The sequence below is a fragment of the Abramis brama genome (genome assembly GCF_963993115.1).
Source record: "Abramis brama genome assembly, chromosome: 5".
Classification (NCBI taxonomy): Eukaryota; Metazoa; Chordata; class Actinopteri; order Cypriniformes; family Leuciscidae; genus Abramis; species Abramis brama.
This window is the reverse complement of record NC_139967.1, coordinates 33,092,512-33,116,151: the sequence shown is the minus strand read 5'-3', so window position 1 is coordinate 33,116,151 and position 23,640 is coordinate 33,092,512. Positions and strand designations below refer to the sequence as shown.

General features: G+C 38.2%; 1 protein-coding gene across 2 annotated transcripts; it reads left to right on the top strand.

Moving 5' to 3' along the window:
* The first annotated feature begins 3,978 nt into the window (after window positions 1–3,978).
* Window positions 3,979–21,397, top strand: ppef2a (protein phosphatase with EF-hand domain 2a). 2 transcript variants are annotated; one of them, XM_084113775.1, is made up of 17 exons: window positions 3,979–4,285; window positions 5,623–5,689; window positions 6,256–6,383; window positions 6,504–6,558; window positions 6,660–6,835; window positions 8,794–8,908; window positions 8,997–9,043; window positions 9,137–9,303; window positions 9,990–10,026; window positions 12,250–12,399; window positions 12,482–12,829; window positions 14,846–15,031; window positions 17,920–18,062; window positions 19,247–19,353; window positions 19,565–19,728; window positions 19,850–19,937; window positions 20,414–21,397. In XM_084113775.1, the coding sequence occupies exons 2-17, from the start codon at window positions 5,674–5,676 to the stop codon at window positions 20,803–20,805; spliced, it is 2,319 nt and encodes a 772-aa protein (XP_083969901.1). In that variant the 5' UTR covers window positions 3,979–4,285; window positions 5,623–5,673; the 3' UTR covers window positions 20,806–21,397. The 2 variants fall into 2 exon arrangements, with proteins under 2 accessions (XP_083969901.1, XP_083969900.1); XM_084113774.1 differs by having other exon boundaries at window positions 8,791–8,908.
* Window positions 21,398–23,640: the final 2,243 nt, after the last annotated feature.

Sequence of the window (23,640 nt, the reverse complement as noted above, 5' to 3'; positions counted from 1 at the left end):
CTTAATTTTTAAATGTTAAACCAACTTGTCTGCAAATAAATATATGTGCTTGCTGTGAGTTTCAGAGTGAAATGCAGCACTGTGTTCGTTTATGCTACAGTGTTTCAGTGGTCAGAGTGGTTTGAGAGTATCTTTGGTTGCAGCGTCTTCACCATAATAAACCAAGCCGCTCTTGAGAAGCTGAAACACCATAATCATGATCACACGCTTCTGCGCTTGTAAATGAACACAGTGTCGTGCTTCACTTGGAAACCTGCAGTGCATATATTTATATAATTAAATGGCAGCCTTTGCGATTTTATAATCAAATTAAGTCATATTGTTTTCATTTCATATTTATTTTTTATTTCTCTATACAGTGCAGCCCTTTAAAGAACTTTTGAAGAGCATCACTTTCACAGCATTTGTGATGGCATTTTTTAGGACACATAATAGGTCTACTAATAATTATTTATTTTTCCACAACTGATGTTATTGAATGAAAAATGTAATTTGAACAAACATAATTTGTAGAGATGACAGTCTATTGTTAAATAAACTTTCTGAAATAAAACATCACAGTTAATCAGATAAGGTTGAATTAATCAATGATATTTCATATTAAATGCTTACACAAATAAAACACTGCAATTATTGAACAGCTAATGCTATATAACAAATTATAACATTCAATGAGTTTTTTTTATTTCGTAATGTAAGACTACACCCTTCTCAGTAGTGTAGTATAACTAAAAATAATTTCACACATGAATTTGAGTTTATTGTAATTAAAAATGGTAGTTTTAATAACATTTCAGATTATGTACAATTGTAATATTATTGCATGCAATATTGAGGGCCCTATCATACACCCTACGCAATGTGGCACCAGGTGCGACGCAAGTGTGTTTTGCTAGTTTCAGCCCGACACAGTTTTCATTTTAACGTCCTGCGCCACGTTGTTAAAAATAGCAAATGCATTTGTGCCCATTTGTGCGTCCATGGGTGTACTGGTCTGAAAACAAGGTGTTTAGGTGATTTGTCGTGTTGCTATTTTGAGGCAACTGAAATAGACTGCGCCATTGACCAACAAAAACCTGGTCTGAAGTCAATGGCGCAATATTTTATTTATTTATTTTTTGTTATTTAAAGGGTGCGTAGAATGCCTATTATATGTGCCTAAATGCGGGTGCACAACGCGTGTACACTCTGCTTATTACACACACAAAGATTAAAAGCAGCAACTAGCCAAATATTAAAAACAAAAGGATTACGGCGGAATCCGGCTTGTCCCATAGATGGTCTGCTTGCGCGCTTTAACCTCAAGAACGAGCTGATCCGTTTCCTCGCTAGAGAAGTGTTCGGTCTTTCCGCTTGCAAATTCCGCCATGTAATTAGCGAATCCGCCATGGCGCAAGAAGCGCAACTGGCTTTTAAAGGAAATGGGAGATGACGAGACTTTTATAGCATGTTACGCCCAAAACACACTCATTACTCATTAAGAGAACAGGGACAACACTTTTAGACCATGCGCCGGGTGATAATTTTTCCCGTCTAAACTAGCAAAAGTGGATTCTAAGTGCACTTGCGCCATGCGCTTTAGACCATGCGCTTAGATCATTAAAATAGGGCCCTGAAAGTTTAAAAAAATTTGTTTATACTAAAAATCATGCATTTGTCAGGAAACACAGACTTGAACAGATTGTAAGTGCAAAACAATGGGGTTTTATTGATAATATTAAGGTTAGATGACAGGTTAAATGCAATAATTGAGAATAAATAACAGCAGTTCATGGTAGGATGAAGGTTCGGATGAAGGATGCTTTACCACAGGTGAGTACTAGTGATGTGTCATGCGCAAAAGATGCGGCTCTGAGAGCCGATGCTTTGTAGTGAATCAGAAGAGCCGGCTCGCATCGAGTGAGAGCCGGCTCCCAGTTTTTTTCCTTTCTCTGCTTTCCTCAAGGCAGAACTTTGTTTTGATTGGTCAGCAATCGCATCGCGGCCAATCAGATGTGAGGATATGGGATCATACCATTATGTAAAAACAGAGAGGTGGGTGAAGCGAAGCAGCACTCCACTGCAAGTTAACGAGTCGTAACAACGTTAAAGGGTTAGTTCACCCAAAAATGAAAATTCTGTCAGTAATTACTCACCCTCATGTTGTTTCAACCCCGTAAGACCTACGTTCATCTTCGGAACACAAATGACGATATTTTTGATTAAATTTGAGAGCTGGATCACTCCTCCATAGGCTTATAAGGGATTGAAACTTGCTGGCCCAGAAAAGTTATTAAAGAGATCGTTAATATAGTCTAATCAAGCGACGAGAATACTTTTTGTGCGCAAAAACTAACAAAAATAACGACTTTATTCCACTATTCATTTCCTTCTCTCTGGGCCTCGAGTTAGTTCACGTAGTGTTTTTGCGCAGCGTGTCTGTGTTACACGTCACCACGTAGGCTCACTATTGGCCGACGCTGGTCATGTGTGTGATGCGTGTGTCGTACAACACTGACACGCTGCGCAAAAACACTACGTGAAAAGACTCGAGGCCCAGAGAGAAGGAAATTAATAGTGGAATAAAGTCGTTATTTTTGTTTGTTTTTGCGCACAAAAAGTATTCTCGTCGCTTTATATAGGATCCCTAGGTTTAAAAAACTTGCATTCAATGACAACAGAGCTGTTTATTTGCTGTTTTGTTGTTAATTTGTGCAATAAATGCATAAAAACACTGCACATGAAAGGGTTTTCAACACACAAACCATTAATTTTTGCAAAGTTATGGTAAAATAAAGGCCTACAAAAAATCCTAAATTAAGAGCCTTTCGGGAGTCGAAAGAGCCGGCTCTTCTTTGGGAGCTGAGCCAAAAGAGCCGGCTCTCTGAAAAGAGCCGAACTTCCCATCACTAGTGAGTACGGCCCCCCACACATATACTTTATTATACCATGTAGATATTCTAATGACTGATCGTCTTTCTCTCACAGATGTGGATATGGAACTTGGATTAGCAGGAGCAACAACGAGGAGGAAACACAGGAGGTAAGAAAGGCAGGTAAGTATCACATGAGTCATGCATGTAGTCCTATGTGAGAGTATGGATGGCATGCTTAAATGTTGTCCTGCTGAGAGGGTGATTGATGGCAGGTGCAGGTGGTGATTGAGTGTGTGCAGGTGGGAGCCAGGAGGGATGCTGGGAAACATAGTGATGCAGTGACTGGAGATCATGACAGCATTGTGAATTCTCCCTTATACATGTAAACCACAATTAAGCTTAGATCTGATTTATCTTTAGATCTCTTTCCCAGACCTCCCTTTTACAATATGTGACCCTGGATCACAAAACCAGTCACAAGTAGCACAGGTATATTTGTGGCAATAGCCAAAAATATATTGTATGGGTCAAAATTATTGATTTTTCTTAAGTAAAGATCATGTTCCATGAAGATATTTTGTAAATTTACTACCGTAAATATATAAAACATTTATTTTTGTGAGTGAATGCAGCACAATCGCAAACATAAATGGACAATTTTAAAGGCGATTTTCTCAATGTTTCAATTTTTTTGCACCCTCAGATTCCAGATTTTCAAATAGTTGTATTTCGGCCAAATATTGTTATATCCTAACAAACCATACATCAATGGAAAGCTGATGTATAAATCTCAATTTCATAAAATTGACTCCTGTGACTGGGTTTGTGGTCCAGGGTCACAATATATTCTAGTAATTGTTCATTATAATTACTGAGGGCTCTCATATCTCATGCACATAAAATGTCAAAATCAATACACTGCTTTCTCCTCAAATTATTTATTTTTGTATCATGCATTATTTTGGATTGATTACATATGAAAAACTTTACATCAACATCGTCCAGACTTCTCCATCTGCTTCCTTTAGGAAAGTGCCATTTCCTAGGGAAGTCCAGTCAAGTCGCATCAAGCTATTACCCTTAATCCCTCAGGGGCTTGTTCACTTAATTCAGCTACACAGCAGAAGATTGTTAAGAAGCAGAAAAACAAACACACCTATTTCAAGGTCTCAGGAGCTCGACACAAGGTCTTATCTCTTTTTTGAAGGAAAATAGTGTCATTTTGCTCAGGACATTGAAGGTCTGAGGGGATATGGGGAAGCCTGTGACGATGCTTTATATGTGTCCTCACAAGTTGATTTATTTGCGTTTCTACTATTCGCATTGACTATCTCAAGCAAGCACCAATGGAGTACACCAGGCGGACACATTCCTTTGGGTGACATGTTGTGGAAATAAAGCTTCTGGGACTTAGAAAAGAAAACCACAAGGTGAGTTTTACCCATTTTGGGGTTGTGTACCTTTGATATGTTATCTATTGCTGAAACCTTTTATGGCTTAATTGTTTGCTGACACTCTTTACACAGCCTTTAATCTTAATATTCTAATCAAAGAAATACACAGAAAAGGTACTAAAAGCTACTAAGCTTTTAAATGGCCAATATTTAGGATGGCATAAATTACATTTTAAATATGTCTACACGTCTTACGCTCTTTGAAGAAAAGTTTCTATATAGAACCTTAAAGTCTTCATGAACCTTTTAGGGGTTTCCATCATGGGACCATTGTGTGGATTTAGTTTGAATTAATTAAGTTTGAATTATTTTTTATTTTGATGATTTTTAATGAAATAAACAGCTTGTAAACATACTTTATCAGTAGACAAAATTGAAAAAGTATTATGCAATCACTGAAGGCATTTTTCCTTACAGTATATAGAATATTTTTGGCGTAAAGGGTTCTCTAAAATTGAGTCAAGAACCTATACAAAACCCCATTGAAAAAGAGCATTTGTCAACATTTAACCTCAAAACCAGCATGTCAGTTTCTACACTAAATGATTGTACTGTCTGGTGAGCTAATGAATAACCTTCTTTACAAACAAGTCTATAAATCCATAGTCCATAATCCCTAGTTATTCAGGATTTCCTTAAAAAATAAAAACACATAAAAAAATGACCTCTGAGTCCTCGTGATTTTAAAAATTGGGAGATAATTAGCCATATTTTTTTTAACTATTTGAATAAATAACAAGCTAATTTAGATTGAGGCTTTGTTTGACAGTTGTGGGCTTTGACTGAAGCACAGGTGCGTGTTGACGTCTTCTGCTCTGTAAGGAGGATTGAGGCCAGTGCAAGAGAGCAATGACCCCAGATTAACCCGCTCTCTGGATCTCATTAACGTCTACAACAACATCACATTTGGTGTAGCCTATATTCATGTTAAAAGCTTGGCAATATTGTACAAGATTTTTTATTCTCATCTCATCTGCAATATGATTTACTGTACTCAGAAAAAGGGGAGCTGTCACTAGGGCGGTAATCTTTACTAATATGTACACTTTAGGTACTAATATATATTTAAGATCTGAATTTTAGTATTTATATATAATAAATAACATTGTGTATTACTGAATTAAGTGTTGTTTATTTAGCAGTTTATGGTTTCTAAAGCATTTTAAAAATAAAAACATGCTTTATACTTTTGGATGTGGTTTGAATTAAATAGGCATAGATAAAATATGATTTATTGTGCATGATTCATAAAGTCTCATACAGGTGTTATGAAAAGTGCTTGTTATTCTGACTTTCTTATGTTCTGCATTCAGGAGAAGCCATGGGGTGTGGTGTCGCAAAAAACAGTGAATTCAATAAAAGATATGACAAAGGTAATATGTTTACTAAAAACATGGAAATGGTTAGTGTAAATTAAAGAATGATATGTTTGAGTACTGTTTATTCAATGAATATTTAGTTTAAATTTAACTTGACCTCACTGACTTAAAACTTCTTAAAACACATGGAAATGTCATCCCAGGTGAGATTTTAGAAGTCCAGCAAAGCTTGTGTAAAGCCTTATTTATCTCTCACGGCTATAGAACATGGCTTTCAGTTGTTTCTGTGCAATGTCAATATAAGTAACCCATTTACATTCTCAACATGCCTTCTTTTTCATGCATGTCTGCAGGAGCCATAAGTAAGCAAAATTCCTCTTTTATCACCACTATGACATTTGTTTGACTGTTGTTGAGTAGTGCACACTACCCAGAGTTATATTATACAACGTTTATAAATCTGACATAAATCTCTCTCGAATGAACTGAGTGTGATTCTCGAAGCCTGACCTGAAAGTTAATGCATTTATGACAAATTAATTTAATTATTCATTTAAATTAATCTAAGCAACAAAAAAAAAAGGTTTTCTGATAGTGGTAAAAACCCGTGTCACGTTCTCTTGAAAGCTATGAAAGCAGCGGTGATAATCCAGCGCTGGTACAGACAGTATGTGGCCCGCATGGAAATGAGACGCAGATACACCTGGAACATCTTCCAGTCCATGGAGTACGCAGACCTACAAGATCAGATCAAAGTATGCAATCCACGATAATCTAATCACAATGGATGGATGGAATACTTACTTTATCCAAGAAAGCTGTAAACAACATTTATAATGATATGACAAATATTTTTTTCTCACCTCCTCACGCAGTTATACAATTTTCTTGGTTACCTGATGGATAACTTCACTCCATCCAGCAGTGAACGTAAAATAATCTGTTGCATGTAAACACAAATACCACATATACAGCTTTCCACTGGAATCTATCCATGCTAAAAGCATCCTGTGTGTTCTTCTTCCATGTAGGAAATCTGATCTCACATATCTTCAGAGAAAACGAGGTTTGCCGAGATGCAGAGTGGGAGAGATACTTCAACTACACCAGAATTGATGTGCCGGACATCTACTCTGGCCCACGGCTAACTTTTCCTTTAGATATGGATCAGGCTGCTGATCTTGTTGAGGCCTTCAAAAACAAACAAGTAGGTGCTCAATGAGGATGCATTAAAAATATGTTTTAGGTACACTCTCAAAAATAAGGCTTCTTTATTAGGATCTATGGTTTCATAAAGAAAGTTTAACATCCACCCCGGCTAACAGGGAACATTCTCAGAACTTTGGTTTATATTCTGGCTAGGTTGAGGAAACATTCTTCCAGTAACGTTTATAGAATCTTCGTTCAGAGCAATCTGGAGGTTTGAACATTAAAAGTAATAGATAATAGACGTTTGAACATTAAAAGAACAGTCAGAAATAACGTTTTCAAAACTTAATGCACACTGTTTTTTTTAAACATATTTTTATTAGCTGGGATGGAACCTTTCTATTGCAAAAAAGGTTCTTTATAGTGACATGTAAAGATAACCTGGCCAAGTGACATTCCTGGTCGTTTTAACATTATTTTATTTTTTCCCCATGACAGATTTTGTAACTTTATTTTATGCTAAAAGGGACAGGTCTTAAAAGGGCCTCTATATATAAACACACAGGGCTCAACGCTAAGGAGTTTACTGGTTATTTGCCCTGCCAAAATTTTCACTGGCCCCGCCTGTCACCGTGACACCTGTCTTGGACTTTTTTTGCCTTCTGTGTTTGTGCACCATGTGTTTTATTGTTAATCGGTTTCACCTGTTACCTATCATCATCCTCATCACAGACATCATCACTCACTGTGTGCTGCTGTTATCACTTAGTGTCCTCATTTGTCTGTGTATATAGTCTCCCTAGTTTCAGTTCTCCCTTGTCGGTTCTCGTCATCAGTTTGCTATGTTTGGTATGTGTCTTGTTTGTAAATAATAGAGTTTAAGCCTGATCCATCTTCCTGAACGTGCCACACGCAGCCAAAGCGTGACAGAAGAACCGACCACACCAAAAAAGTCGGAAATTATAGATCGACTGAATAAAGGAGAACATGGGCGTTCTCCGTACCCTGCTGAATCCTGCAGATCGTCTCGTAACCTGTTTCCAGGATGGCCAACTGCTCGAGGAATATGTCGAGAGGTTCCTCGAGAATTCACACCATGTTAACTGGGCAGATGGCATCCTAAAGACTGTTTTCTGGTTCGGACTGGACGATCATCTGCACCAGCAAGCTCTAGCAGCAGCGATCCCAGGTACGTTCGCACAATACCTGGATCATGTGCTGCGGTTGAGCGGTTCAGCCTTCACCGTGGCTGAGGCTGATGATGACATCGCCGCTCAACCACCCTCACCAGCCATCTTCATCGCCACGCCTCCTGTCTTCGTCCAGAGCCCAGAGACGTACCCCATCTGCACCCAGAGTCTCGTCCCGCCGAGACCCCTCTTCCAGAGCTGCTTCACGTCATGCCTGTCAAGCCTGAGCCCTCGTCTCTGGCCAAGATGGCCGCCGCCACGCCTGAGAATCCGTCTCCGACAAAGATGGCTGCAGCCTCGCCACCCGAGCCTTCAGCGGAGATGGTCGCCGCTACGCCAGAGTCGGTTCCTGAGCCTGAATTCCCACCCAACTTCCCTCTCCCGCCCCATCACTCGCCCTCTACAGGCCTCAGGATCTGCCTGGGATCCTACTCCAACCACCGCGTCCAGGATTCCACATCAGCCCATCAGTCCACTAGCTCACCCTTGGCTCCTACCTCCTTCATCTCCATCGTGGCCCATCAGTTCACCAGTTCCACCAGGCTTTGGAACCTTTATTTTATAGAGCAGGGATGGGGGAACTTCCGTCCTGGAGAGCCACTGTCCCACAGAGTTTAGCTCCATCCCTAATCAAACACACCTGGAAAAGATACAGTACTCAATGTTAATAATGTCTTCATGATTACTAGAAATCTACAGGCAGGTGAGTTTTTGTCAGGGTTGGAGCTGAACTCTGCAGGACAGTGGCCTATCCCTGTCATAGATATGTGACAGTCAGATAACACTAATGTTATTAACCATGTACACTTCTGGTTTCTCCAAGCAGCAGCTTCACTCTCGTTACGTTATTCAGCTTCTTCTGGAAACGTGGAAGTTACTCAGAGGGTTGCCAAATATCAACCGAGTCTCTACATGCCATAGCAAAGAAATAACTGTTTGTGGTAAGAATGCCCGACACAACCTTTTAACTTTTTTATTGTTACACTAATCAACGCCTCTTCGAAAATCAAGTTACAAACTTTATTACAGGTGATTTACATGGACAATTAGAGGACTTGCTACTAATATTTTACAAGGTAGGTTTCAAATCTGTCCACACCTAACTACGAGATTGCCTTTAAGTACAATGTATCTATTCCTATGAATTTGTGGTCTATTTATTTTCCCAGAATGGAATGCCATCAATGGAGAAACCCTACGTTTTCAATGGAGACTATGTGGACCGAGGAAAAGACTCCATGGAGATTCTGCTCATATTGTTTGCTTTCCTGCTTGTGTATCCTGGAGATGTTTATCTTAATCGAGGAAACCACGAAGACCACATCATTAATTTGAGGTAATGGAAATGTTCTGAACGCATGCATTCAGTGACACAATATTTATATAATAATTATACATACTATATATTGTTAAAACTTTGCTCACCACAAGCATTTTGCAGTACCTCAACCAAGTAAATATAATGTTACCAACATTAACCGTAAGAGCTAATACCTTACATTTTTATAATTAAGGGTCCAAGCATCAAGCATCATTATTTTTCTAACTCCTCTCCTACCAATTCATATGTGTTTTTTTCAGACTCCCTTGACAAAAAACATTATCAAAACAATTCTGAATCATTAAATTGGTTCATAATTATATGAGCATATTAATCAGTGTCTAGATCAGTGGTTGTCAACCATTAGAGGGCCTCAGCAAACTGATTTATTTTTTATTACAGTACATATTGGAGTCAAAATGTTTATGAACCACTGGTCTAGATGAGGTGGTGTACACATTTTTTGTGAGAATCAGCCACAAGATGGCGCTATAATGTGATCATTTTACATGTTACATTTACAATATAGCACATAACCATAAGGGCAAGAATAAAGATTCTGTTTTTATCTTAATCTTTCAGTGTCCACACATCAGATGGTCAGATTGATGTCCCTTTTTCTGCAAGAAAAAATCTTCTGCCACTTTGAATTTTACTTTATTTAATTTTCTTTGTGATAACATTTCATTTTCTGTTCAAAGGTATGGCTTCACCAAAGAAGTGCTGGGAAAATACAAGGTAGGTCATTAATTACATCTAATGTCTGTGCTCTACAATTCCTCAAGTTCCTAACTCTCAGCGTTTTCAAGCGTTTTCCAAAAGTTTCTTGTCCACACTGAAGCGTCGGAAAGTGCTTCATTTAATATGTTTTTTCTTGAAAAGTGGAAAAAGGAAGTAACTTGTGTTTGGCAAGCATTGAATTATTAAAATTAATATGGTTTCAATAAGATACTGGAAAGAATTTCTGTTAGTGAACAGTTTTTTCCCTTAACTTGCAAAATGTATCTCCAATTATAGAGTCACTCACATGTGTAAAACCTCATAAAAGCTCACTGAGATGATACAGACATGATCCTGCCAGAAATTGCATGATAACTTTTAGCAAAAGATCTCTCCATTCACTGATGCGTTCAGGTCACACTCACTCACAATTATATATTTGGTCTAAAACGCAGCTGCTCTCATGTTTTGCCACAAATGCAAGTGAATTTTCTGTCATCGTTGCAGGACTCTGTGATATGAAGCGTGTGCAAAGTAACATTTTAGCAACTATGTGAAAGTGAATTGCACATAACAGACACAATAGCGGTATAAACAAACATTATCTATCGGTTCAATATGTGTCCCATGACTAAACATGCTTCATTGTTTTCAAATACCTCCGTTTTTACAGTGCACACTACAACACGAAAACTGCGTTTTATCCACTTTAGAGTGGTTTCAAAAAGCTTTGTTTTCGTTGATAAAAATGCTGTCTCATGTGAATGGAAGTCCAAAACAGAGAGAAAAAGAAAGGGAAACATATTAGAGTTTGTTTACCATACGGCCGTAGCTGTTTATCTCCATTATGAAACAGTAAGGGATATCCCAACACTTTCTTTCCAAGAATGCCACCTCTTAACTGCTTGTAGCCTGCTTAGACTTACAGTTTAAAAGGGGAAACTCTGGTCAATTCTCCTGCAGTTATTTTCACTGTGAATGTTGGCCAGTCCTTGGTAAGAGGATTACAACGTAAAGTCTTAAACATTCTTGCACTCTGTCACTGGTATGGATTAACTAGCTGCTAAATCAACTGTTGACATGCCGCCTTAGGAAATTGAATATACGGTAATGGGTAATTTTTTTTACATTGGAAGATACTACATTTATTCAAGTATTTTGAAGTACTGGTGGCAGTTAACTAGTTGTTAAATGAACAAACATTTGACTGCATATATGACAACTTAGTAGGGAATTAAATATATGGAATGAGTCATTTTTGGAAATTACTTATTTTTACTAGTATTTTAAAGGACTGGTGGCTGTTAACTAGTTGGTAACAAACATTTAACTGCATATGACACCTTAAAAGGTATATTGAATATACATAATGAGTCATTTTTTAACATTGAAAATATACTATATTTATACTAGTATTTTAAAGAAAATCACAGGTTAAAGGGATACTTCACCGATTAGCATTACGCTTTGTATCAGTAGAAACCCGGTAGTATTTTCGAATGACCGTGCTTTCCTCCCTCATGTCCCCCTGAGACGAGAGATTTCTGTATTGTGTGTCTGGAAAAAATCTCAGATTGGGGAATATATATTTATTTATTTATTTATTTATTTATTTTTTGCGTCTTTGGAGGCTTTTTTGGCCAGAGGCTAGAGACTACTAGTAGCCAGTAATATCGTACAGCCAGTGTCTTTTCAGTTTCGAGTCAACAAGTAGCCTAGTTGTATCATTTCTTCCGATACTGCCCTCTGTAACCGGTAGGCGTGGCTTGGGAGTGTCCTCGTAGAGCGGCGAAGCAAGTGCATTCTGGGAGTTGTTGTCTTTCATCCTCATGAGCCAAAAAAAAATTTTCTGGCTTTTCTCAGTCTAGAAGGCACCAACTTCTAAAATAATTTCACATTTCTACTACATAAATGACCCAATTTAAATACACATTCATCTTTCCAACGGTGAAATATCCCTTTAAGCAGATGGGCAATAGAATGATCTTTGTCAAGTGTTGTTTTTTTTGGGCAGATTTAGGGTCAATGGCAAACATCTATTGATGGTTTGAGGTTATGTTCAGTTAATGTTTTTTTCCAAGTAATAAAGTATTTTTATGGTTTTAGTTAACGACAATAACTCTGCTGAGGAATAACTCATTAACATCGTCAGTAATGTGTTATGCTCTGTTCCTGCTCTGAGCTTCACATTATGGTGAAATTAATCTGAGGAGCTTCTCTTATCTGTTCAATTCCTTTAAGTTGCATGGAAAGCGTATTCTCAAGTTGCTCCAGAAGATCTTCAGCTGGTTGCCCTTAGTGACAGTAATCGACCACCGGGTGCTGATAGTCCATGGAGGAATCTCAGATACCACTGAACTCGCTCTGATAGCTCGAGTGGACAGACACAAAGTGAGTCAAACAAACGGATACATGTTGTTAAATCCTGAACATCTCCTCTTTTAACTGATGAATATGACTTGTCTTTCTATAGTTTGTGTCTGCTATGAAGCCCCCGAAGAAGAAGACTCCATCCCGCAGTAGTTTACATGCAGATTCAGAGCGTTATAATGAGATGATCATCTGTAAGAACAGAACGGGCTCGATGACCTTTCCCAAACCGTTTGCTGCTCGGGACAGTTTCCAGAGACGCTCCCTTCAAGACTTCTCAAGGACTGTGGCTCGGACGGTTGAAGAGGAGCTCGAGGTCCGCCGTAGACAAGCGCAGTTTAGCATGTCCAGCTTCAGCCAGTCTCAACACATTCTGGGCTCTGCCCCGTCCTGTGTGTCTGAATCAGACTCATCTGAGGTCTTCGACACCAGCGATGATGATTGGAAACAGGTGGGCTTCATTGACGGTATCTGCTTTGGTACATGTTTGTGGTTTGTTTAGTACTAAATACTAAAGTACTAGTAATACATTTAGTACTAAAACAGTTAGGTATCACCTTATTTTAAGGTGACGTAGTTACACGTTACTACATATAGTATTCATATAGTATGGTATACTATAGTAATAACAGTAAATTATGCATAATTATAAGTAACTAAACCTAACTGTAACTCCATAGCAAGTACATTAATAGTAGTTAATTAATATTACTCAGTACTTATTTGAGGAAGTACAATATAACTATGTCAATTTAAAATAAAGTGTAACCCAGTTATATTCCCAACCATTCTGAACCATTTCCAAGGCTATCCATTGCCCATAAAAATATTCAAAGGCCCCATGACTTTCTTGTCGTTTGTGATTTACTGGATAAGGATTAATGATTAAAAACTATATTTTTACTCAATTTCTAAAATATTTTAGAGCTTGGCATAACTAGAATAAATTAATGTTCATAAAATGTATCCCAAGGAGTTGAAAGATTGGATTAATTTAAATGACTTAAAATGGTGAAATAAAATAAATATGTTGTTTTTAGTTGGTTTTTATTTTGGTTTTATTTTGATGCTTGTTTTGTCTTTATTTAAAATTATGTATGTAATTTTGAGGCCCCCTAGTGGGCTCTGGTTCACTGGTTGAGATCCACTGTACTAATTTGATGCATGTGTAGTTTTGAACCATTAATTTCAACTCATTCTTCAGTGTATAAAAAACACAAATTGCATTTGTAGTATTGTACTTATAGTACAATGGAAGTCTTTTGGATAAGACGTTGCACAAAAATAAACATTAAAGGGACACTGTAACTTTTGGCCTTCTAAAGGTTAAAAAGCAAAACTGCTTGCATATTGTGGAAGAACATTGTTTTGGTTGTGCCTCGGCTGTGGTTATACTGCTGCTTATACAACATTCACTACTAGGCTTAAGAGATATAACCAGTTTAGATGGAAAGGATCTCAAGCTGACTTACTGAAGACGTTAATGTAGCTATAACCATTGACAGACATGGTACTTCCAGCACAGCGCTACAACATCCATAATGAAATGATCCTTCACAGTAGATAATCTCTGTTAGAGAGCTATACATGGCAATTTATCTGTTCAATAAAAAACCACATGCATGTCTATCAATGGTTATAGCTACATTAACGTCTTCAGTAAGTCAGCTTGAGATCCTTTCCATCTAAACTGGTTATATCTCTTAAGCCTAGTAGTGAATGTTGTATAAGTAGCAGTGTGACAAATGCAATTTCCTGTGAAAACCATCCCGACAGGTCTAAGGATACATTTACACGACAACGATATGCTTAAAACGGAGAAGTTTTTCCTTTGAGTTTTCCGCGTACAGACGACATCATTGTCAAAACGATTCCCTATTCACACGTATCCGTGAAAATGACTAAAAACACTGTATTCTGCTGCCAGGCCATTACATGCCGATGAAACACTATAGACTGAACATGTAATACGCATGTGCATGACGTCATCGTCTTCAGAGATTCACGTTTTTGTTGTTTACACGGATATCGTTTTCAAAAACTTGCACTTTGAAACCCGTTTTCAAAAATTTACGTTTTCAGGCACCCAAAACGTCGTGTAAATGAACGGCCAAAACACATAAAGTTTTACGTTTTTAGTTGAAAATGGTGTTGTGTAAACCACCCCTAAAATACAAACAATTATAATAGGCTTACCATAGTGAATCAGGGTAAGACAAAAACACACAAGGATTGATGATGTATTGACTTAAAAAGTTAAAAGTTACATGGTGTACCTTTTAAAATACACAAAAAGTGTAATAAAGTATAAAATATTTCAAAAGTATATCTATGCTAATATGAGACTAGTGTGATCAATTTGTTTTTAATCTGGAACATTACTCTTAAAAACATAGGTAATTATGCCAACAGTTAAATAGTTTTACAATCTCTCTTTGCAATTACATTTATACTTTGGTGTCATCAGATTTTGGACCTGCTGTGGAGTGACCCCATGTCCCAGGACGGTTGCGTTCCCAATGAGGTCCGTGGCGGAGGTTGTTACTGGGGTCCTGATGTCACCGAGGACTTTCTGAACAGACACAATCTCCAGCTCATTATCCGCTCACACGAGTGCAAGCAGGATGGTTACGAGTTTTGCCACAATCGTAAGGTCAGCAATGCAATGTTCTGAGGACTTATACAGTCGTTTGAGAAGGAAATAATAATGACTTTGTCATTTCGGCTAAAGTTTTTGTTAAAATATCTGTCAGGCAGGGACTGAATTTAGATTAACAAACTAATTTAAAAGGTCATAAATTGTCTTTTTATTGTCTTTCTATTTACATTTACATTCATGTACTTATGATGGCTCATTTACATTTACATTCATGTACTTATGATGGCTCATGTTAATTAAGAGTGCTTTTTAGGACACTGTGTCCTTTGAGTAATATAGTAATTCTCTAGATGAGCTCGGAGGAAAATTATTCTTCAGACGTTTTGCCCTTTCATAGTTAAAGAAATGCAAGTTCTCAGTTACTGTATATTTCATTAGCATTGTCTCAAATGCCTCTCTCAAAAGTCTCGACCCCCGGAACACTATTGGTTTATTGCTCCCAATTTTTGCAAGAAAGATTTATTGCTCCCAAAACCATGAATATTTACAAACATTTAAGAAAACAAAAATAATAAACAGTAAGAAATTATGTAACCAAGACAAACAGGAGAAGGAACTGAAAGTGACGCTAGAAAATCAAAGAAATAAATAAAACAAAAAGAACCCCCACTGTCTCCTCCCGGTCCTCTAAATAAGAAAACAAAAATGTGAAAAGAAAAGTCTTCAGCGCAAATGCGCCCTGAACTTACTCTAACTAAAAAACACAAAAGTACATGTTTAGCGCACTTCACTATACTAGTGTATCTAATACATAAAAACTCCTACGTGCAAGGTGTGTATGTCACGTGACTTACTAGGCTGTTCCACATCTCCGTTGTCTGAAAGACAGCAATTAGTTTAAGTGGAGCTTAAGCGGGCTAAAAGTGTCAAAGACACTCGTTCAACAAGAACACAGATGTCACCAACAACAACCTTTACACAGATCATTCTAACAACTCTCACGGAAGTCTCGTAAGCATTTAAAGTAGTAGCAGAACACAGACAAAACAACACAACCAGTGACACGCCAAGTCAAACAGCTAACTCTTCCAGTTGCTGCTTCCGTTTTAAATGCATCGGAGCAGATAGTGACTGGCGGAGATCCCACGACGTCACAGGCGACCAACGATGATTGACAGGCACATCCACCAATAGTGTTCCGAAAGTAGGCGGTACCTAGAAGTGCTAAAAGTGACAAACAAGAAAAATAGAACAAAAGAACATACACAAGGAAAAACAGTGTACACTGTGTAACACTCCCCCACTTAAGAATAAACTTTTGGAAAAACACAAAAAGCTTATACTCTTGAAAGAGCATCCGCTAAGACGTTGTCAACGCCCCTCTTGTGTCTTATATCTAAATTGTAACTCTGCAGAAAGAGTGACCACCGCGTCAATCTCTGATTATGATTGTACAACTTTGAAAGAAATGTCAAAGGACTGTGATCCGTAAAAACTACCAAAGGTTGCACACTAGATCCCACATAGACCTCAAAATGTTGTAATGCAAAAATTAGAGCAAGCGTCTCCTTTTCAATGACTGAATAGTTTAACTGATTCTTGTTAAACTTCCTAGAGAAATAACTTACTGGATGAGCTATACCCTGCTCATCATCCTGTAATAAAACAGCACCAGCCCCGACATTACTTGCATCCACCTCAAGTTTAAATGGACGTTCTAAATCAGGAGCTGCAAGAACAGGTGAACTACTTAATAGTGTTTTCACACTCTCAAATGCGTATTGGCATTCTGCACTCCACACAAAAGCAGTAGAAGGACTTAAAAGTGAAGTTAAAGGACTAACCACAGCCGAAAAATTTCTGCAGAAGCTGCGGTAATATCCAGCCATTCCGAGAAATCTTCGGAGTTCACGTCGAGTCGTGGGAACTGGCAACTTCGATATAGCCTCAACTTTCGCTTCAACTGGTCGAACTTGACCATGCCCCACCTCCTTTCCCAAATACATCACCTTAGCCTGACCGAACTCACACTTGGCCAAGTTAAGGGTCAAGGAGGCACTCGCAAAACGCTCAAATACAGCACGTAATGACTTCATATGTTCATCCCAATCTCTGGAATAAACAACAACATCATCCAAATAAGCACTACAATTAGGAATGCCAGCTAAAACTGTGTTTACCAACCTCTTGGTGCATTATTTTTCAAGCGCACGAATTGTGTGTTAGATAAAGATGGAACAGCAGGTGCATTTTCTACACGTGAATGAACAAAGATATTTTTGTGGGTTAAAATGAATTCATCAGCTAAAACAGCGGCCTGTGATAAAGAATTTACCTTTTGTTCGTTTAGGTAAACAACCACTTTCTCCGGTAAGCAATTCTTAAATTCTTCCAAGAGAACAAGCTCACGCAACGAATTCAAGTCTGCCACATTGTTAGCTACACACCACTTATCAAAAAGCGTGCCCTTCTCTCTAGCAAATTCCACAAAAGTTTGACTAGGAGTTTTTCTATGCGCCCTAAACTTCTGTCTGTACGCCTCAGGAACTAGTTCATATGCACGAAGTATCGCTGATTTGACTGAATCATACTTCAAACTTTCTTCAAGTGACAAAGTGGAGTACACCTCTAAAGCCTTCTAAAGCCAAAAGTCTCGACCCCCTCATTTCATTGCTGTGAAACAAATGAGATCAAAATAAAAAAAGATCCAATTTGTAATTTTTCGAGAATATATTTAAAAATAAAAAACACTTAAAATCCTAAAATCATTTATCATAATTAATTGTCTACTTATGTTTTAGTTGTCCAGATTGACATGCATCAATCTTTAAGTGCAATTTTTTCATCTTAAGTGTCTAAATATTTTTGGGGCCACTGTATGTTTTTAGAAATGTTCTTGACAGTTTTTAATGTTGATTTGATTTATGTATTTTGATTTTCAGGTCCTGACCCTTTTTTCAGCTTCTAACTACTATGAGATTGGCAGTAACAGAGGAGCCTTTGTCAGACTGGGTCCAGATCTCGTGCCTTACTTTGTTCAGTATCAGGCCACCAGTATGATCCGAGGACTGAGCTTTCCACAAATGTAATCAACACACATACCATCATCAGCCATTTGACTAAGACAGTGATTCTCAACCTTTTTAACTCCAAGGCCTCTCATTGTCCACAACAATATACAAAGGCCCAAAGACCAGTTTTTCATGATTTATTGGATAAGCATTTAGGATAAAGATTTGTTTAAACATATTTTACTCACTTGTACCTGCTAAAATAATTGCCTGTGGTCTGTGTGGGTCCTAACGCCCCAGTATAATGATGGGGACACTATACTGTCAAAGAGCACCGTCCTTCGGATGAGACGTTAAACCGAGGTCCTAACTCTTTGTGGTCATTAAAAATCCCAGGATGTCCTTCGAAAAAGAGTAGAGGTGTAACCCTGGCATCCTGGCCAAATTTGCCCCTTGGCCTCTGTCCATCATGGCCTCCTAATCATCCCCATATACTGATTGGCTTCATCACTGTCTCCTCTCCACCAGTAAGCTGGTGTGTGTTGGGCGTTCTGGCGCAATATGGCTGCCGTCGCATCATCCAGGTGGATGCTGCTCATTGGTGGTGGTTGAGGAGATTCCCCCCTTCCATGTAAAGCGCTTTGAGTACCCAGAAAAGCGCTATATAAATGTAACTTATTATTATTATTATAAATTACACCTTCAAAATTAGGTTAGCTGTTGGTGCCGATAGCCTTGTGGGCAGCGCGCCAACATATAGCGCCGTTGCGCTTCGGGCGTCCCGAGTTTGAGTCCCGGCTCATGGACCTTTCCCGATCCCGTCCCCTTCTCTCTCTCCCACCTTGCTTCATGTCCACTCTATACTATCCTATCATAATAAAGGATAGAATAGTATAGTATAATAACCAAAATAAATATTTAAAAAAAACTACCTTATGTACATATCCTGATTCTTCAAAAAAAAGAAAAGAAATTTAATTAAAATAAGAAATATCTTGATTTGTAGTTGTTGAATGCTTGTTTTGTCTTATTTTGAGTCATTTTAAGTCATCTTTTATCCTGAGGCCCCTAGTGGCCCCGGTGAACCACTGAACTAGGGGAATGATTTTCATTCACAATTTCAAATGTGTTATTTGGTATGACTTAAATTTTGTTGGAAAATCTACAGCAGATGTTGTTTTACAGTCATTCTGGATACAGTTTATAGTCTTACAGGTTCATTGTCAAGTTTCCAGCTCATTTCTCGATGTTCTTTCAGGGTAAAACGCACAGAGCACACTGCTCTCAAGGTCCTACGAGAGCAACTGTTCGTGCACAAGTCAGATCTTCTCAGTGCCTTTCAAGAGCTTGATAAGGAGAACACAGGTACAGACAACTATCTGATATAAAATGCATATTTTAATACAGTACTGCAGTATTTTGCTACCTAGTGGTGTGATGATATCACTTCCACTAATAGCTAAGGAATAAAAATGGAGTTCAGACTGTTTAATATTTGAAAACAATGCGTTTCTAGTTACTTAATGGCTAGTTTTGCAGTTGTCCAAATGTTAAAGCAATGTCAATGCCATCACAGGACTGATCTGTTTGTCCGACTGGGCCAGTGCAATCGAGCGAGTTCTTCACCTGGATCTGCCCTGGAGAGTTCTTCAACCTCAGCTAGTGTCCAGCACCACTGATGAGATGCTGGACTACCACGGCTGGTTCCGGGATCTCGCCCTAAAAAATCACAGCTCTGAGGTAAAGCAGAACCCTTGATTTGAACATTTCCAGAAATGCATCTCTCTGTCTGCTGTGTTAGTATCGCGAAATTCTGTAGATACTTTTGCAGAAAGCGCTCTCTTCTGTTCTCACTATACAGCACATTGAGCAGAGTATGCTGGAGACACTGTATAAACATCGCTCCACCCTGGAGACCATTTTCAGAATAGTGGACACCGATAATTCAGGTATGAAAAAATATTTGCAGGAAATAATAATACTGATAAAATACTTATTAAATGTAAAAAATGTTTGACCTCGTAATGCTTAATCAAAATGTCATAACTGGATCTCCCAGTGAAAACAACATGGTTTGCTATTTCTGTGATTGTCCCGCCCTCACGCCAGTAAACACATCATCAGAGAAGAGAAATTGTTGCAAGGAGGAGGGGAAGTTATTTTGATTAAAGATTATGAGCCCACATAACGGATGATCGTTTGCACCTTCTAAGCTATTTTAGGGAGTGCGTTCTCGAGACGTGTACGGATAAATAATTTATAATAAACACTGTATTATTTGGATTTTTTTTAAAGAATTCTCCATTTTGATTTCATGGCAGCTTTAACATTTCCGTTGATGACGATTCCTACAGAGAATAGACTAAACGTAGTTTGATGGCTTTCCATAGCACCTTCCTATGGCCTATGTTTCTGTTTTTCTCAGGTCTCATCTCTTTTGAGGATTTCCGTCAGACGTTGAAACTGCTCAGTGCCTATCTGAAAATGGAGATCTCCGATGAGGTCATCAATGAGCTGGTTATCCGCACAGACACAAATAATGACGGTAGCATTGACATTGATGAATTCATGGAGGCTTTTCGGCTGGTGGACAAAAGCAGACTTGAGAGAGGTAAAAGTCCATTAAAGTTCAAGCAGGAATATCAGCGTCTTCCTCAGGAGGAAGAAACCTCACAAACCGCAGACTCTACAGGCCCACAGATTTCACAAGGTCCATCTTCACAAACTGCAGGTTCACTTGGTACACACACTGAAAATTGTTCATCTTCACAGACTGAAGATCTCTGTGACATTTCTGTTGTTGTTCCACCACAATAACTTGGCTGTTGAAAAAAATGAACTGTTGTAAACTGTAGTCTTCCTCTTGGTATTGTACCTTCTGGATTAACCTTTATATGCTTTTTTTAGACTTTGAATCTTCCTTTCTAAACCAAATATACGTCTGTGTTAGCTTCAGGTTCAGGTTTACAATGCACCTGGAAGTTCTGTGATCAATCATGAATGTTCTCCATGTTTCCTCAATGTACTAAATTGTATTGCAAGCTGATCTCTCAAGGATTCCTACATTTGTTCTTATCTCCCTGCAAACTTGATCTGTCAAGATCCTGAGGCTTTTTGAGTTTGCCTTCATTGCCTCTGACAAATTTGTTTGCATATTCTGTATGAAAATGAGCCATCAGTATCTTGAATAATACACCATGACATAACTGTTCCGTAACATAGACTACATGTTGTTCATTATGGATTTGATGTCTGCATAAATGTGCTAAGCATGCAAGTAAAAGGCTAGATAGAGTTTTAAAACTCTTTGCCTGCAACTTGTGTTTCAAGAGCTATTTTTAATAAGAGGCATGTTGACGTTAAGCTCTGTGCTTATTGCTGGAAATAAAAGATATTGTCCTAGAAAACATACTAGCCAAAAAGATGACTGATGTTTTCCTCTCTACCAACACGCTGACTGAGGGAAATGGTTTAGAGGGAGTATACAGTATGGGTGGCTACTTGGAAGTAGTGATGTAGGGAAGAATATTTTTATTGGCTAAAACACAGAAACGAGTTAGCATTTTAGAAATTCAGATTCCATCGCCATGAAATCAGTAGGTTTTGATTAAATGATTAAATGCCTGAAATAAGGTTTGTGGTTAACAGAAGCTTAAGATATTTTCACATTTTATTCCACGACATAAAATACATCAGTAATAACCCTTTGTGATTTAAAAAAAAACAACCTTTTACTTTTCTTGGGAAAAGGTGGTTGCTAACAAGTGGCTAATGCTGCGTTCCATTTACCTTGAGGAGCTGGGAATGACGGCACACCCACATCCAGGTAAACATTTGTTGTGGGACTACACAAATAAAAAGGCGGTAGTGCCAAAATTTAAAATCCATAAAATGGGTTGGACAGTACTGTGTGGACCACTGAGTTTACTGAGACACAGACAAACAGAAGGGCTAATAAACAATATTTTACTACTGTTTAACTACGGTTGATGCGCGGAGAGCAGCCATTTTGCATTCTTAAGTCAGGGTTGTTGCTTATACTGTCTATGGTTGTTGCGCTGTACAGTGTGAGCGATTCTAAAGCAAATGCAGTCATCTGCTCTTAATCGCTATTATGGTCATTTAATGTCATACACCTATCGTTATGCGCAGTGCCGCTTAAAGTCGAAATAAAAGTTGTGCTCATTTGTGAAGATTATCATTTTCAACAAAACTTGTAAGAATCATAAACTTTCGTGGGTCATATTTTCTGCAATGATCCAAAAGCCAATTAAAAAATACTATTTTATCGAGGGAACCAAGGTTATTCTAACCTCTGGTTTGGCCTTCAAAAATACGTCATTACTGCAGAACTCTGTACCATTGACATTTGACCTGGATGAAGTATTTAGCAACTGTTTTCTCTCTGCTGATGATTCTTGATAACCGTGAGTCACCACTAGGGGGCGTTACTGCATTATATCTGTGTAAGGACTGCAGTCACACTCGACATATCGCTGTCTGCTGGTTAACCAACGATTCTTTTGTTAACATGGGACTGTGTGGGTGAAAGGCCTGCATAAGTACAGATATCAAAGAGCACTAGTCTTCACATGTCTGCTGTGAGTCACTGCACATCATGAAAAGATGATTTTTTAAGGCTTTGTCAGATCGCCCACTCCATACCTCAGTTTCACATCAGAGGTTATCGCTACACTGGTGGTTTCAAAACATTCCTATAGTTGTAGCCAAATGCGTTTGTCAAGTTAACAGCCAAGACTTTTTTAAGTTGTTCAAGTGACTGACGCAGGACAAGTTGTTGCTTCATTTAAAGGAAGGGTAGGCAATATCAGAGCAGCTTGCAATAGCAAGCTAGCTTTGAAAGCATAAGATCCCACCCTCCCTTCAGAGTGTCTCCACAGCCACGTATCCTCCAAAACACATGAACTCACACAGCAGAGTTTGCAAAGCGTTACTAGACGAAAGGCGGCGTGAAATTACCTCATGTCTCAAAGCACATAATAGTACAATATAGCTGCAAGCAGTGATACAGGGCAGCAACGGCCAGAAGCCAGAAGAGCAAAACACTAAGCCATTTTTTATATCTCATGACCTGTAGGTGCCGCTGTTCCCAAATTTGTCATGGGCCCTCAGATCATGATTTCGATGAAATGTACCAGGTTTCGCCTCGATTGATCAAAGTTTTGAGCCTCTGAATCAATTTTGGGTCAGCATCATTAAGATCATGACATCATAACTTTTGAACAAAAATTAATAAAACAATTCTGTTTAACCATGTCTGTGCGGCATGGTCCAAAGATCATCTGAGCCAATTTTTGTGCGAATTAAGCAAATTTTTAAGGAGGAGTACCGAAAAAATGGACTACTGTACTTTTAAAAATGGCAGCTACCGTAATAGGCGGAGTCTTAATATAAGATGTTGAATGTGATCAGCATGATGAGCGGAATCAGGTGTTCTTTTTAAGTTTAATTTTTAATAATCATGGGTTATTAAGCATATAATGCAGCACAACTGTTTTCGACATTGATAATAAGAAATATTTACTACCAAATCAGCATTTTTATTCAGTAGAAATATATGTATATATATTTGTATGTATATGTGTGTGTATATATATATATATATATATATATATATATATATGTGTGTGT

Excerpts from the sequence above, each read along its gene's own strand:
- ppef2a (XM_084113774.1), top strand. Across the intron at positions 8,909-8,996 it reads CAAAGAAATAACTGTTTGTG|GTGATTTACATGGACAATTA; the intron begins GTAAGAATGCCC and ends ACTTTATTACAG. Across the intron at positions 19,938-20,413 it reads AGTGGACACCGATAATTCAG|GTCTCATCTCTTTTGAGGAT; the intron begins GTATGAAAAAAT and ends TGTTTTTCTCAG.